General features: G+C 41.2%; 1 protein-coding gene across 4 annotated transcripts in view; it reads right to left on the bottom strand.

Moving 5' to 3' along the window:
- EDA (ectodysplasin A) overlaps positions 1-16,458 on the bottom strand; it is a 298,860-nt gene that overhangs the window by 65,748 nt on the left and 216,654 nt on the right. For all 4 annotated transcript variants that reach the window (XM_024555231.3, XM_024555232.3, XM_045191296.2 and 1 more), the window contains exon 2: positions 8,087-8,192. In XM_024555231.3, coding sequence (XP_024410999.2) covers positions 8,087-8,192 — 106 coding nt within the window. The remainder of the gene's footprint in view (positions 1-8,086; positions 8,193-16,458) is intronic.

Below are 16,458 nucleotides of genomic sequence, written 5' to 3'. Positions count from 1 at the left end.
CAGACCATCTATTCTAGTAGTTCCAACATCTGTTCCTTACCCTTATAGATCTGATGGAAATCATACAATCTACTCAATGATAGTAGGACCTCACTATACATTTCTCCATGGTGTGCGGAGCTCAGGATTTCCAGGGGTGTATGTACCTTAGAAAAACTCCTGAGATGATGTGGAATCTTCTTACACCTGAGTTGAGAATCACTGATTCTAGTCTAACCTTCAGAAAGAACTATGAGCAGAGAAATAAAGTTAAGTAAAGACTTGTGCAAGGTCACAGATCTAGTATAACTCAAGAATGGCAGAGCTGGGACTAGAAAACCATTTCCTGGCTTCCAGTTTATCACTTTTCCTGATATTGAGAAACAAATCACTAGAAGGAATCCATGAGAGGGAGATAGATTGGAAGTACTTTTGGAAGAACCTCAAGTCAAGTTTGCCAGTGACCTGTAAGCAAGAAAGATATTCTTCAAAGACATTGTACCTTTATACCATTCTTATAGTGGCAGGTGGGTATGCTCACATTTTAATTTACCACATTTTGCCATCTATCACGTGCAGTAATGTATAATGCACACCCATGGTTTTGTGCGCATTATACATTATACCTTGCGCATTATACATTATACCTATGTATAATGCGCATCCTTATTTTCCCCTCAAATATTTGAACAAAAAGTGTACACTATACACAGCAAAATATGGTATATGATTCTGTACTCCTTAGGTTAGTTATATGAGTAGATATTTTCACAATTTAAACATTTTTAAGTAGCCTAATCTGTAACAGACCACTAAACCTAGTTCACTTTAGGACTTAGGTACTGTGGGCAGGAGTTTGTAGCTATGCTGGCCACAGAGCATGGTACACTGTCTTAGTAGTTGGTATTCTAAAAATGCTTGTTAACCAGTGTCACATCAGGGGTAAAAGCCTATTTAGATCATTTACTGCGGCTCCATCAATGGAAACATAGCTTTAAAGGACATTTTGGAGTAAGAGCAAACTAACACATTTTAGATTAAATGATGTCTTATTTGATGTAAAGCTACTTTCCAGAGTGTTTTGCTCTGGGCACCGAGGGCATTGGTTCCCATGACAAGCAGGGACTAGGGAGGATGCTACCTCTGATAATATAGCAAAGTGATGGCTCACTGATAAGCAATAAATATAAGGGCATGCCTTGGCTGGTGTGGCTCAGTGGATTGAGCACTGGCCTGCAAACCAAAGGGTCTCTGGTTCAATTCCCAGTCAGGGCAAATACCTGGGTTGCGGGCCAGGTCCCTGGTTGGGGGCGCAAGAGGCAACCACACCCTGATGTTTTTCTCCTTTTTTCTCCTTTCCTTCCCCTCTCTCTAAAAATAAAAATAAAATCTTATAAAAAATATGAGCAATGCTAGAATGAGAATACTTGTGAATTGTAGGTAACATGTGTATAGGCAGAAATTCTATTTCTTTGAGGCGATAGCCTTTCATGTTCTTCTGTACCAATTTAATGGCAGGTAGGCCGTCTTTATCATGATTTTTAAGAAAAAAAGAACAAAGGATATATTCCAATTTTATTTGTGCGATACCAGCAAAAAAAAAAAACCACCTAACTTTTTTGATCTGACTAAAAGTAGAGATAACTAAAAGAAGACATACTGACAAAAAGGGACACACAGCCAGCCAGCCAGGCAACCTGGACAGCGGAGGTCACTTGTGATGAGGAAAGGTGGTAGATTGCGCTTGGGATCTTCTTCCTATGGCCCTTGGAGAACATCGGGGAGTATAAAAACAGAATGACTTGGATGAAAAAGAGTTACCCTTTTTAAAAAAATAGATTTTATTTATTTAATTTAGGCAGTTTTATATTTAATTAAATATTCCAGTTTTATATTTCTTTTTTCTTTAAAGATTTTATTTAGTTTTAGATAAATGAGAAAGGAAGGAGAAAGAGAGGGAGAGAAGCATTGATGTGAAAGAGATACATCAGTTGGTTGCCTCTCACCCCCCACCCCATCCCACTGGAGACCTGGCTTGCAACCCAGGCCTGTGCCCTGACTGGGAAACAGAGCCCATGACCTTTTGGTGCTCAATCCACTGAGCTACACCAGTGAGGGCGACAGTATCTTTACACGAATTATAATGGTTATCCAAAAAATAATGAAATGCCTGGGAGACCATGCTATTAAGTTCATTTTCCAGAGAAATATATTTATGGCTTGTCATAAACCAACACTATGTTACTATCAAATGAGAGAGATGAAAATCATTTTGAGTGCTGATAAGAGTCTCAGGGGCTTGTTCACAAGACAAAAATACAAGGTTTTTGAGAGTTCACCATGTATGTAGACCTGACAAGGTCGTTGATTTCAGAGGTAGAGTCCTCCAAGGTCCTAGCTGGTCATGGAAACTAACGCCCTGGGTGCCCAGAGCAAAACACTGTGGAAAGTAGTTTTGCATCAAATAAGACATTAGGTAAGCTAAACTGTCCTAGCTTGTCCAAGACTCCAAAATGCCGTTTAAAGCTATATTTTCATATAGAATTTGCAGTTAATAATTTCTGAAGCATTTTTGTATACATGAATACTTTTGATCATTACTACAAAGGCATGAGGTAAGCACTGCTCATTATCTCCATTTTACAGCCGAGGAGAGTGAGGCTCAGAGGGATGTTGTCCTCCAAGGCCACGTGACTGGTACCGTGGCAGTGATTTCATGATGGGATTCAGAATTGTGACTTAATCTCGTACCTTTTCTACTGCGCCATGCTGCACTTTTATTTTTATCACCTTACTAAGACAGAAACATGGGGAGAGGGTGGGCGTGGAAACTTATTAATATTTTGATTGATTCCTGAAAATGCTCCCACAGGAAGAGAACAAATGGCTTTACAATAATATTTTTAATATATGGAAATTATCTCCACGGGAATATTACATTCATGTTCTCTGATTCAAAGACTTCATGACCATCTGCTTATATTCCTTATTTCATTCTAACTAGAAAATGAAGTTGTGCAGATTTCTGGAGCGTCCTGCAAGAGATGACCACGGAAGCTACCTAGAGCTGTTATTACCTCAGAGACATATCACAAGGATGGGCCTCAGCAGGAAATCCTGGCAGAGATTTCTGGTACTATTGTGACTCACAGTACTTACAATGGAGGGATCATGCTTTCCTTGCAGAACGATATAATTAGCATATAATTGGCAAAAATGAGCTTAAAACCTGTATTCAAGACTTTTGGACAACTCAAAACAGGAACAGTGAATTGAAGGCAAAGATATAGTAAAGAAAAACACTTCATTTATTTTGTAAGAGTTGAAAGTTATAAAGTACCAAGATTTACATTGGAGGGGAACTACCCCTGTGTTTGGGATGCCGGCTTCCTAGTCAACGACTTCATTTATTGGGTAATGCAAACGAGGAAATCCTTTCTTGAATAGTGAGTCAGAAAGATTGGATATACCCTGGCTGGTGTGGCTCAATGCATTGAGCACTGGCCTATTATCCAAAAGGTTGATGGCCCGATTCCCAGTTGGGGCATGTGCCTGGGTTGTGGGCCAGGTCCCAAGATGGGGGTGTTCAAGGGGCAACCAAACATTGATGTTTCTCTCCCTCCCTTCCTTTCTCTCTGAAATAAATATGCACGCTCCCAAGGATCACTACAACATCCCTTGCATTTCCTCAGTGTGAATGAACCATTTTGTAAAAAAAAAAATGTCTCCCACATGGATTAGTGAAGATCATCAAATATAGTATCTATACTTCCCATATAAAAAAATCTAGAGCCCCACCGCACACTCGTTTGTTCATTCGTGTACCAAATGTCTGATTGCCTTTGCTTCATTTTTACCTGTTGCCTATAAACATATGTGCCCCTTCATTTAGCTTCTCTGAGGGACTTACTCATCTTTACACTTCTTCCGGTGTGCCAAGGCTTCGTTATATAACCAAAAAAAATTTTCAGAACTGAAGTGAAATTAAAGGGTAGTAAAGGATCAAAAAATTATACAAGGAGCCAGAATGGATTTTTCCTGCTCTTTTAAACTTATGTCCATTTTTGACCTTAGAAGGATGTTTTTTTCCTGAAATCTCTGTCATGTTCTTAAATATTCAAGGGAAATTTTCTTCTTGTTTGATGCTTATGAAGCAAATCTGAGCCGGTTAGCTAAATTTCTGTTACAAGTAACTTGTACATTTAGAATCAACACAGGATTGTTTTTATTTTTGGCCTGAATTCACTCCACTCTGATTTATATCATCCGTCCTACCTCTTCCTCTGTTCACATGGTTTATAAATGGACTCACTTCTTCAATGAGAAGTTGTTTACTTTTGGAAAACAGAACCAACTTGTTGTCTTGAGACATAATGATATGCGGTGTAGACTTACACATCTGGCTGCCTCTTTAACATATACACATGCCTGTACATGCATGTGTATATGTAACAGGCCCCTCAAACTTGGCATGCCTAATTGAATTCTTGATTCCTTCTCTATGTCCCTTTACCCTGTTTTTTCCACCTCAGAAATGGCAATGCCCTTATGTCCAAAACTTGGGGGTTCTCCTTGGCTCTTCTCTGTCACTCATAACCCTTATCTAATGAAATCAAAAATCCTTTCAGCTATTCCTTGAAAATTTCTCCCGAATCTGACCACTTATCATCCCTATGGCTCCATCTTGGTCTAATGCAGCATCATGTCTTGTCTCAATTTTTAAAAAAGATTTTATTTATTTATTTTTAGGAGAGGGGAAAGGAGGGAGAAAGAAAGGGAGAGAAACATCAAGGTGTGGTTGCCTCACACATGCCCCTCACTGGGGACTTGGCCCACAACCCAGGCATGTGCCCTGACTGGGAATCGAACCAGAGACCCTTTGGTTTGCAGGTATGCACTCAATCCACTGAACCACACCAGCCAGGGCTCTTGCCTAAATTTTCCATACACTCCCCGAACAGGTCTTCCTGCTTTTGTCCTTCTCCCTGCAGCTATTATAAATACAGCAGCCAGAAGGATTTTGTCAAAACGTAAGTCAAACTGGGTCACTGCTATACTCAAAATCTTCCAATGGTTGCTCCTCTCAGGTGTTGTGAAAGTCGGAGTCCTTACCTTGCCCTACACGATTCTAGATTGAACTTTGCTCTCTGATACCATCTCCTTCCCTCTCCCTCTTGTTCGCTCTGCTCCCAGGAATACTGATCTTTCTAGAATATGCCAAGCATTCTTCTGCTTCAGAACATTTATATTTACTGTTTCTTATCTCCTCCTATGCCCACGCATCCCCGACTGTTTGCATGGCTCACACCTTCATTTCATTCTGGTTTCCTCTCAATTAGTCCCTGGTTACACGGACCTTATGTGACCACAATATCACACACCCCACCGTTTTCTCTCCCTCTTGCCCTGCTATCTTTTTCTCCACGACACTTACAGCTAATTTTCTTCATTGCCTGCCTCTTTATACTGGAACTTAAGCTCTTTGAAGGTAATAAGAAATATTTATTGAGGGTTTTCTGTGTGTCAGGTCCTTTTCAAGGCAATGGGGAGATAAAAGTAAACACAACAGACATATGCCAATGTCCTCATGGCGTTTCCATTCTAGTATTATAAAGTATTTCCTCAGTAAATATTTGATAAGTGCTTCGAATAAATAAAGCATACTTTCACTCAGCAGAGTAACAGAGATGGTTCAAAAGGAAAGGAGACTCGGATGAGCTTGTCACCCTTTAACTCATTGGAGAATCCGCATCTGAAGAAATGGTCGGGGCCTGGCTGGTGTGGCTCAGTGGACTGAGTGCCGGTCTGCGCACCAAAGGGTTACCGGTTCCATTCCCAGTCAGGGCACATGCCTGGGTTGCGGGCCAGGTCCCCAGTTGGGGGCACGTGAGAGGCAACCACGCACTGTTTCTCTCGCAACCACACACTGATATTTCTCCCATCCTTCCTGTCTCTCTACAAATAAATAAAATATATCTTAAATAAAAAATAAATTCTATCAATGTTAAAAAAAAAAAGAAAAGAAAGAAAGGGTTGGATAGGATACCGGGTGGACAGCTGGAAATGTAATCAAATGCCAGGACTCACAGACATTCCATACTCACAACTCTCTAAGTGGCTCTTGGATTCCTCCCAGTTTGACAAAAAACATCTGTGACTGGCGCAGATCGACCATAGTTGAGTGACTACACCATCAGATCATGAAGACATTAGATAAGAAGTGCTAAAAACTAGTGTCAGAGGCTGTGGACTCCAGTAGAAGCATACCATTTTGTACCAAAACAGAATAAACACTGCATGAAAGATCGGTAGCAACGATGGTGGCAGCCACATCAAGATAAAGTGGTTTAGGAAAGTGGAAGAGGAAAATTGGGAGTCCAAGGAAAGAGGAAACTTAGAAACTACTAGACTTTCTACTTGGGGAGGAAGGGAAGCCTCTGCCGCATTGCTCATATCATCTCTCTATTATCCTCCTTAGCAGTTAGGGAATATGAAAGATTTCTTGGTACTGGGAGCAGCCTCCAGGGGAGGGTTGGTGGCAAGACCTACACGCAAGACCAAAGGGTGAGGTAATGGGGAGAGGAGAGGGACCATGACTGCCAGTTCTCAGTTTCCACATAGCCTTCGGGACACTTCCTGGAAACTGGCTGCAAGCAGTATGCAAATAACAGGTGCTTTTACGTCACGGACCCCATCTCCTAGGCTGAAACTTGGCCATGCATTGTATGCAAAGTGTCTATTCTAGTGAGTGGCCCCACTAGACCAGTTCTCCATTCACGGGCTCAAGCTGCTGCCACCTCCATTGACTGGAACACCCTACCTAACTCATTTCTTTGACTCTTTCTCTTTTTAATCACAGAATCCTTGTTCTGAGCTCTTTTGTCAGACTTCATCTAGTTCTCTCCTTCTGGCCTCTAACGACAAAGTCCTGGCCCCATGTCTTTACTAGCACATGCCTCCTACAAGTGCTGTCATCATGGGCCCTTACTCACATTGACAAAGGTCAGCTTTAATAACTCATTTTCATCTTTATAAAGTCCGAGTGCTTTGTAAAGCCCAGACATATATCTTTGGCAGAGGTAGCCAGCGCATGCTGTCTCTGAATCCAGACGGTGTTGCCACAGCCTAGAGCCATGTCTTCTCCTAATGGCTGTGCCAAAGAGGCAGTGTCCTGTCAACTGACACAGTAACACTGGAATAGAGCGATTCAAAGGTCCAGCGCAGGAGCTCACTCAGCATTTTGTTAGGCTCCACGAAATGCATTACTAGTTAAGTCTATTTTACTCTGAATAGGGACTGTTTTCAGGGTATATCATAACCTAGCTGAAGGAGGAACAAACATCATTAACTTACAGAATAAACACCAAAAGCCCTGGCTGGTGCACCTCAGTGGATTGAGTGTGGGCCTACAAATAAAGGGTTGCTGGTTCGATTCCCAATCAGGGCACATGCCTGGGTTGCAGGCCAGGTATCCAGTAGCGTGTATGAGAGAGACAACCACACATTAATGTTCCTCTCCCTCTCTTTCTCCTTTACTTGCCCTCTATCTAAACATAAATAAATAAAATCTTAAAAAAAACCCAAAACACCAACAATTTGCCAGATACTAGTCTAGATTCTGGGGTTATGCAAAGAGAAATTCATGCCCTCAAGGAAGTTGTGAGTTCTAGAAGGTCAAGTTCATATTTGAGCATGGCAGCACATACCAACATTGACATGATTATCGTTGGAATTCACATACCACGCCAGCGCGAGCATGGCACAACACTATGTCAATACCAAGTACAGTACTGAATCCTCTTCGTGGCCTTAGTAGATATGCCACGTCCCCAGGAAAGATGAGGTCCTTTTGTACAGTGATCTTGAGAGATACAAATGCTACCATGGTTCTTAGATATACTGAGAAAGGACTGAAGCAGGAGAGAGGATTCTGCACCATCCATTTTATGTCAAATGACTGATGGGTAGGCTAGTGTGGAAAAGCCTTCTGCTGTGGCCTTGGGTCTGTGGACAACATATGAGATGGTGGAGCACACTGGAGAAGTTCCTTCTCAGAAGGTATGCTCGTTAACTGACACACGATAAAGCATCACTCAAGGAGACTTACCATCTGCTCCTTCACTGCTTTTGCTTCTTTTATTCCGGCGAACACGCCTACTTTCTGCTTCAGAGTATGACTTTTCTTCAGGGAAGAAAAAATTCAAAAGGGCCATCTGTAAAAATAACAAGTAGATGAATAAAAGCTTGACCCCGGTCAACCACAGCTGAGATAAGGAAAAAAAAAAAACCCCCAAAACACTAGTTTTCTGTAGACAGTCTACCTTTGCCTTAAATTCAGTATGTCTAAACCCCAGGCCCATCTTCCCTTCTACCATAACAAATCCTTTTATTTTTGTTTCCATCATTATTCCGGTCATGAAATTTGGGTAAGCTGTGAATCTCCTCTCTTCTGAATATCTAATGACTAATCCTTCAAGTCCCATTCCTCCATATAGTTCTGGGATTCAGAGAGGCCAGTCATGGATATCTAATGTCCCTCCTGCACATCTGAGGGCTGCCCAGAATTAGACTTCAGTTCATAACTCCCTCTTGGACATTATTATCATATATCCAGGATTTTTCCACATTCCTTTTTATAATAAACTTTTCATTTGGTCCACAAGGCTGTGCATCCAATTATGACCGGAAGACACCATTAATGTCAATGTTCTTCTGGTAGTTAAATATGAAAAAAAGCACACTTCTTCTTTGCTTTTGACTCTTATAGAACTCCTACAGCACTTGCGTCTATAAGACTCATTTTGGTACTTGATCCTCTACCGGGGGTGTCTAATTTGTGGCCAGCATGTGGCCCCGGATGGCTGTGAACGTGGCCCAACACAAAATCGTAAATTTACTTAAAACATTATGGGATTTTGGCCTGGCTGGTGTGGGTCAGTGGATTGAGTACCAGCCTGGAAAACGAAGGGTCGCTGGTTTGATTCCCAGTCAGGACACATGCCTGGGTTGTGGGCCAGGCCCCCAGTTGGAGGCATGATGTATCCCTCAAACAATGTTTCTCTCCCTCCCTTCCCCTCTCCCTCAAAATTAAATAAAGTCTCTAAAAAAATTATGAGATTTAGTTGTGACTGCGTGTTGCAATGGTATTTAATGTGTGGCCCAAAATGACTCTTCTTCTTCCAGCGTGGTGCAGAGACGCCAAAAGGTTGAACACCCCTGCGTGAGTCTACTGTCTTATGATGATGTCTCCTAATAGTACAATCTGTTTCATATGTGAATGGGCCTGGATCCACTAATGATAATCATCACCTAAATATGTAATACCTGAAATGAGTCATAATCTCTCAGCACGAGTGCCTCTTTGCAGTTAAAAAATATGCTTGTGGTAAATAGTGGACACAAGAGTAGAAATGACAGTGATTCTAACTTGACTCTGCCATTTACAGCTGTGTGATCTTGGGCAAGTTACTTCAGCTTTCATTTCGTCTTCTGTAAATAGGGACAATAAAGAGTACTTTGCTCATGAAGTAGTTAAAGGGTTAGCACAGTACCTAGCATGTAATATGTACTCAATGCATGTTAGTTATTACTGTTATCAAAACCAATCTTCCAATCAGACTGGATAGATAGCTTAGGGATTAAAAAAGGAGAAATAAATCTGCATTTTCATCCTAGTATAAATGCACAAAAATAAACAATTTCAGAATCCTTGTGTCTGTTGTATCTCTCATTAATTGAAACAAAAATTCTATACAAACTTTCTTCAAAACCCCGTGATTTACTGTTTACATAGGAGAACCATACCCAACAGCCTTCAAGTAGAAGCTTAGCATCTTGCCGAATATATGCATGTGTGAAATACGAAGTGAAGAAATGAATGTTTAGGTAATCTCCAACTTGTCATGAGATTAATTTTAAAACATTTAGGTTGAACCAAATGAAACTCATTCTCATATGTCAAAAAAGGTTGAGTATCAGAATTTCACATGGTTCAACTGAGCAGTATTTTTGAGTCACTTGATTGGAATGTAAAATGCATTTTTCCATAAAATCAACATAATAAAGTCTGACTAGGTTTCCAAATAAAGCCCATAGAAAGTTACTTCACCCATACATAAATAAGCTATTTTACTACTACTACTAAAAACCCAAAATGTACTTAAATGAAATATTAGTTATTTGCAATTCCAAAAGGACAAGTCACGATGGACAGAAGTTTTCTTGATAACGGAGAGGGCTGAAACTTACTACAGTGATTTTGGATAGAAACTGATCTGGAATATGATGTTAACTCACGGCTTACTGAGTCTATAGGAGGCTATTTGTACATTAAAAGGTCCCAGTCCAGTATGGTTTTGAGGTTACTCATAACAATTATAATTCCATTAAAGAGCAATACGTGCTTTGCTAGAGAGAAACAGAAGGTTCTCCAGGATTAAGTGGAAAAGCATCTAACACAGACTGAAAGTAGACAAGGCTTCTCGGAGGTACTACCTCTGGGAATCCTAAAGGATGTCGTTGATTTAGTGACTAATGGGAAACTAAAAAGGAATTCTAAATAAAAGGAGCAATGTGTATAAAGGTCCACAGGAAAGAGATATTAGCAGCTTGTGGAAATACAATGAACTTAGAAGTGGTAATGGGTTGGGGGAGGTATGTTAGCATGAGGGTTAGACATCATAAGGGCTGATCTAGCTGATAGATCATGTTAAGAAATAGTGACTTCATACTGCAGCAGGGGATATATCCTCTGAAAAATTGTTCCCCGTTGTTCAGTTTTGTGCTTTGTGAAAATTTGTTGTAATCTCCATTCAACAAAATGCACCCATTGTAAGCACAGAGTAGGAAGACTTGTGAAAAATGCATATACTTTCATAACCACCACCCAAATCAAGACATAGCACATTTCCTTCACCTGAGATTTTTTTCTTGTGCATCTTCCAGTCATTCTTCAGTGTGACCCTCACCCCAGAAACCCACTGTCCTGATTTCTATCACCCTAGCTTAGCTTTTCCTATTTTAGAATGCCACATGAATGGAATCATACAATACGATTGTATGACTTTTGTGTGTTACTTTCACTCAATGTAATCTCTGTGAGACTCATCCATGTTGTTGTGGGGATCGGTAGCTCATTCCTTTTTATTGCCAAGTTGTATTTTATTGGAGAGATAGACTGTGGCTTTTCAGTGCATTCACCTGTTGAAGGACATTTGGGTTATCTCCAATTTGGGGCTATTATGAAAGGAGCTGAAATGACAACTCATGGACAAGTCTCCTTGGAGACAGAAGTTTTCATTTTTCTTGGATAAACACCAAGGAGTGGAACCTCCTGGTTATATAGTAAGTATCTGATGTGAGGAACTGCCAAACTGTTTTCCACAGTGACCGGACCATTTTATACCGCCACCAGCAACGAATGAGGGTCCCAGCACTCTGCATTCTCATCATACTGATATTGTCAATATTTTTCAGGATGTGAACTACTGTTTCATTGTGATTTCTTTCTGAAATATGAAGCTTCTTTTTAATGTTTTTTTTGTTTGTATCTTGCCTTACTGTCAACTATCAGATTTCACTTTACCTACCTGTAACATCTTGTCTAGTCTCTTCAAATTTGCTACTTATAACATTATAGGCTTGCCATTTCATGAAAACTAACTAGAAAAATGTACAAACAGCATACAAAGGCAGTCAATGAGTTTTGGAATGGTTTTTCCAATAAATACTATGCACATTCTCTGAGAGCATTTGTTTATTGCTCGGGTCCTGGCTGTGAGGTAGAGCAAATTTGTCAGGTAACCGAAATGCCCATGGGCGTGTTACTACAGGATAACGCCATGTCTACGGAAAGGGAATTTTGAAGTCCAAATGAAGACACCCCCCCAAAAAAACCCCACCACATCTACAATTCCAAATTTCCTTTACAATTTTTGTGTTCCCTCAAGGGCTCAGCTCCCATGGGAATTCTGGCAGGGTCTCCAGAGCCTTCTTGTGTCCTGATGGTGCAGTGGGAGACCATACTTACATATTAATTGTTCCAAAGAGTCTGATGTGAGCTTATGAGAATTCAAGTTCAGGGCAGTGGGGCGAGGAGGAGCAGGGGGCGGGGCTGAGGGGAACACAAACTCCTGCAGATAGCAGAAACAACACTAGTTTCCATGGGTAGGAGGAGTAATTTCAAGTCCCTTAAGAGAGGCTATTGATGGGTACGGCACACTCATAAATCAAGTGTTTATTGGAAGGGGCCTGTGTATGAAAATGCTTTGAATAGTTTCTATTTTCTCAATAAAAACTGGAAGAAAACAACACAAAGACACTGCTTAAACTGAAAGCGGATCCCTGTTCACAGTGCCCGCATTTGAGTCTAAATCAGATGGAGGGAGAAGGAAGGAAAACTGCCCTTTGTGTAGCATAATGGTAAGGACAAAAATCAGCGGGCACTCACACAAAAAGTCTAGCTTGAGTTTTGCATTCACCAGCACGGCCTTCAGAGGCAAGTTGCAGAGTATGAATGAAACAGCTTTCTCTCTTCAAATATGGCTTCCCTATTGCTCAAGTGGGGAGGCATCAGGAATGTTGGCCACAGCCTGGCATGTTGCTCAAGGGAGAAAAAATCTGATTCTTTACACTTTATTAACTGATTACACCCTTGTTTCCTATGGTAAAATTACATGGTAAACAGCACCTGCAGATTACAGGCATCTCAGCGGGAAAGAGCTCGTTAACAGGAGGGATGCATCCCATTGTGCCAGTGACTCTCCACATATTGTTACAAACATTTTTTCCTAATTAATATCTAAACCCACAAAATTATTAGGGATTTTTCTCTTTTTATCATGAGATAGAATGAGTTTAATTCATTTTATCCATTTGATCATATGAGATACATTTTATCTAGTTTTGTATACCTAGTGCCTAACTGTAGGCCTGGCACACAGTAAGCCCCTGATAAGTATCTGTGTGTTGAAAGAATAATAGGACTATCAAGAACCCATTCCTTAAAGGCAGGATTTCATTTGACTGTAATTGGGCCTCATTTCTCAGGATCAGCCATGGACAGATACACTAAGGATTCATTACACTACCGGCGGTAATCAAATCAAAGGGATCTTAAGAATGAGAGACTGTAGGTCAGGGCTCTCCAACATTAGCAAGCATCAGGATCACTAGGAAGGAGTGTTAAAATGTGGAATCCTTGCCCTGGCTGGTATGGCTCAGTGAACTGAGCATGGGCGTGTGAACCAAAGTGTCGCCGGTTCAATTCCCAGTCAGCGCATATGCCTGGGTTGCGGGGCAGGTCCCTGGTTGGGGGTGCAGGAGATGCAACCACACATTGATGTTTCTCTCCCTCTTTTTCTCCCTCCCTTCCCCTCTCTCTAAAGATAAATAAATAAACAAACAAATCTTTTAAAAAATGCGGAATCCTGGGTCTTCCCCTCTCCAAATTTAGATTGAGTAGGCTGAGGTGGGACCCCAGAATCTGACTTTTCAACTTGCCAAGTATGGGATTCCCATGCAGGTCATCCTTAAACCACATATGGAGAAACTGCTTTATTGCTTAGTCCTCAACCTGTCCAGAATCTGGAGACTGAAAAGGCTAAGAAGTCTCCTTTTGCTACTGGTAGAACAGGGCTCTCACATAGACAGCATTTTTAATCTTTATTCTGTCATTCCTAGAGTTAATCTGTTTATACAAATTGGTACTTCCTCTGTCTCAAGAGGTGGCGGGTACCTACCTACCAGGCTTTCTAAAGTTCACAAATCACCGATTTTTAAAGGAAGACACCTCTTTCAATGTTCTCTAATAAATCTATTTTTCTTATTGCAACCACAGCCGTCATAACACCACCCATCAGTAATCAGCTGGCACCTTCAAATAAAATGAAAGCATTCCTACTCTGAGATATTGAGAAAAATTTCCACGTGACTCCACCATAGCAAAAAGTGATTAACCCATCTCAGTACCGATTAGCGAAGTAGGGTTGCCCAAACTACTTTCATGGGTATGTCATGGATATAAAATGGATACAGAAGCTGGCACTGAACACACTTCCAAACTGGTAAGAAAACTCAAGTCAACCTGCTCTGATTTGCAACAAAAGATCTGGAGAAGGTCATTCACAGTGTTGTTATCTGTAGAGCAAACACTGAATAGTTACCATATAGAGGGCACTGAACTAGACTCAGTCTTTAAGATTACAATGATTGCCCTGGCTGGTGTAGCTAAGTGGATTGAGCGCCAGCCTTTGAACCAAAGGGTCACCAGTTCCCTTCCCAGTCAAGGCACATGCCTGAGTTGCAGGCCATGTATCCAGTAGGGGGGCAACCACACATTGATGTTTCTCTCCCTCTCTTTCTCCTTCCCTTCTCCTCACTCTAAAAATAAACAAGGGGGAAAATGGACTTGTGTTTTGGAGATTGGTTTCTATTCCTAACATCCAGAACAGAACTGGAAAAATAGAAGCTTACTGAATTGATTCTCATGAAGGGACAAAGCAAGCCTTGCCCAGCTTTTGCACAACTTAGAAATTCACACCTGCCACACTGGCCACATCTACCTCATGGAGCTATTTTATCGTTAAAGTTGGAGTCATGCTTAATGTGAAATGGCAACACAGGACCGCCACTTCTGAGACTTTGGAAGTCAGCTGGTCTATGTCATTGATGACATGTGCAGACATGGCAAAGACAGACGGATACCAAGTATGTTCGGTATGGCGAGATTTACGGCTTAACCATAAGCAGGGGCGGCATAAGAAATACTCTTAAGTATGCACTGAAGCATAGCTTCAAAAACCATGACATAATTGTGGGCTGCTTGGGAAAACGGCAGCAGAGAGCAGCTTGGAATGCCACAATATGGAATCTGGAAAGTTTTTGAGCCAAGGCTTTTAGCTGACCACAAGTTGAACGCAGAAATACAGACAGTGACAGCCTCCACAAATAGCAGCTACAGCCAGAGTTCAAAGAGGCGTTTTGTACGTATGTCATATAGAAAGAACGTTTGACTGAAGATTTAGATTTTCCTCTCTACACATGTGGGTGAAATCAGTAGTAACTTCTGTGAATGAGAAGAAGGGCAGCAATGCATACGGGAAGTCACTGACTCCCTTGGGAGTATCTGCTTATTTCATTTGTAATTTTTGGGGTTTTTTTAGATTTTATTTATTTACTTTTAAAGAGAGGGGATGGGAGGAAGAAAGAGAGGGAAATATTAGTATGTGAGAGATATTGGTTGCCTCTCACGAGGCCCCCAACTGGGGACCTGGCCCGCAACGCAGGCATGTGCCCTGACTGGGAACCGAACTGGTGACCTTTCAGTTCATAGGCTGCCACTCAGCCCACTGAGCCACACCAACCAGGGCAGTAATTTGTAATTCTTTATACTTCGAAAATGAAGGGCACTGTAATGCATAAGTAGAAAAACATATACTTCCACTAGTAATACCTTCAGAAATCACTAGGGGTTTTAATTGGTGAACAGAGTAAGCTTTTACATTAAAATATATCTACAGAAATTATACAAGTACCAGCGTAAAACCAGCGCAAGAGATCCTGAGATCTGGATTCAGAAAACATTAACTCAAATCCATCCTCTTCATTACGACTTCTTAAATAGCCCTTGAAGATTTCCTAACAATGTTGCAGTTTACCTTTAAAAAGTTGGACAAGTGAAGGTTGGAGTAGTAGCATTATAACAGAAATGAGATCGCCTGGGGAATGCATTGGGTATAAAGTAGGATTTCCAGGCCCTGGCTGGTGTGGATCAGTGGATTGAGAGGCGGACTGCGAAGCAAAGGGTCGGTGGTTCAACTCCCAGCCAGGGCACATGCCTGGGTTGCAGGCCGGGTCCCCGGTAGGGGGCAAAAAAGAGACAATCACACACTGATGTTTCTCTCCTCTTTCTCCCTCCCTTCCCCTGTCTCTAAAAATAGTATGATTTTTACCACTAGTCCATCATTAGCATTCTACAAATGGTCTTCTAATGGAGACCTAAACCACATAAACTGCCTCTAAGCCATATTTGACCACAATATATTCAAAATAAGTATGGAGGAAGAGTATAAGCGAGTAGGTAGTGAAAAGAGAATTTCAAGGTCAAAAATTGAGGGGCTAAGAAGCACATTAAGAAGCAGAGGGCTATTGAATCTGAAACGGTAAAGATGTTTGAAACAAGGAAGGGAAAAAATTAAGCAGTGGAACAGATGTTACGGAAAGATGAGTCAAGTTCACTCTAAGTTGTCGCTACAATATATAGTAGACAAAAGTTCAACAGTTAGAACTAGAGATCTCATAATGGAAGTCTAGAAACAAGGGGAGTCTAGAAACAAGGGTGCCAATATGCCCACGAGGGTGAGTGGGTAACAAGTATGTTCACGTAAGTATGTGGCCAGTGGCCCATTCATCCAGAACTGGCTCACAGGAAAATGAGTAAAGAAAGCGAATCTCAGAGATCAGTACAAAGGGTAATGTCAG

Source organism: Desmodus rotundus, chromosome X, assembly GCF_022682495.2.
Source record: "Desmodus rotundus isolate HL8 chromosome X, HLdesRot8A.1, whole genome shotgun sequence".
Lineage (NCBI taxonomy): Eukaryota > Metazoa > Chordata > Mammalia > Chiroptera > Phyllostomidae > Desmodus > Desmodus rotundus.
The sequence above is the reverse complement of the archived record's forward strand: the minus strand, read 5'-3'. Positions and strand labels throughout refer to the sequence as shown.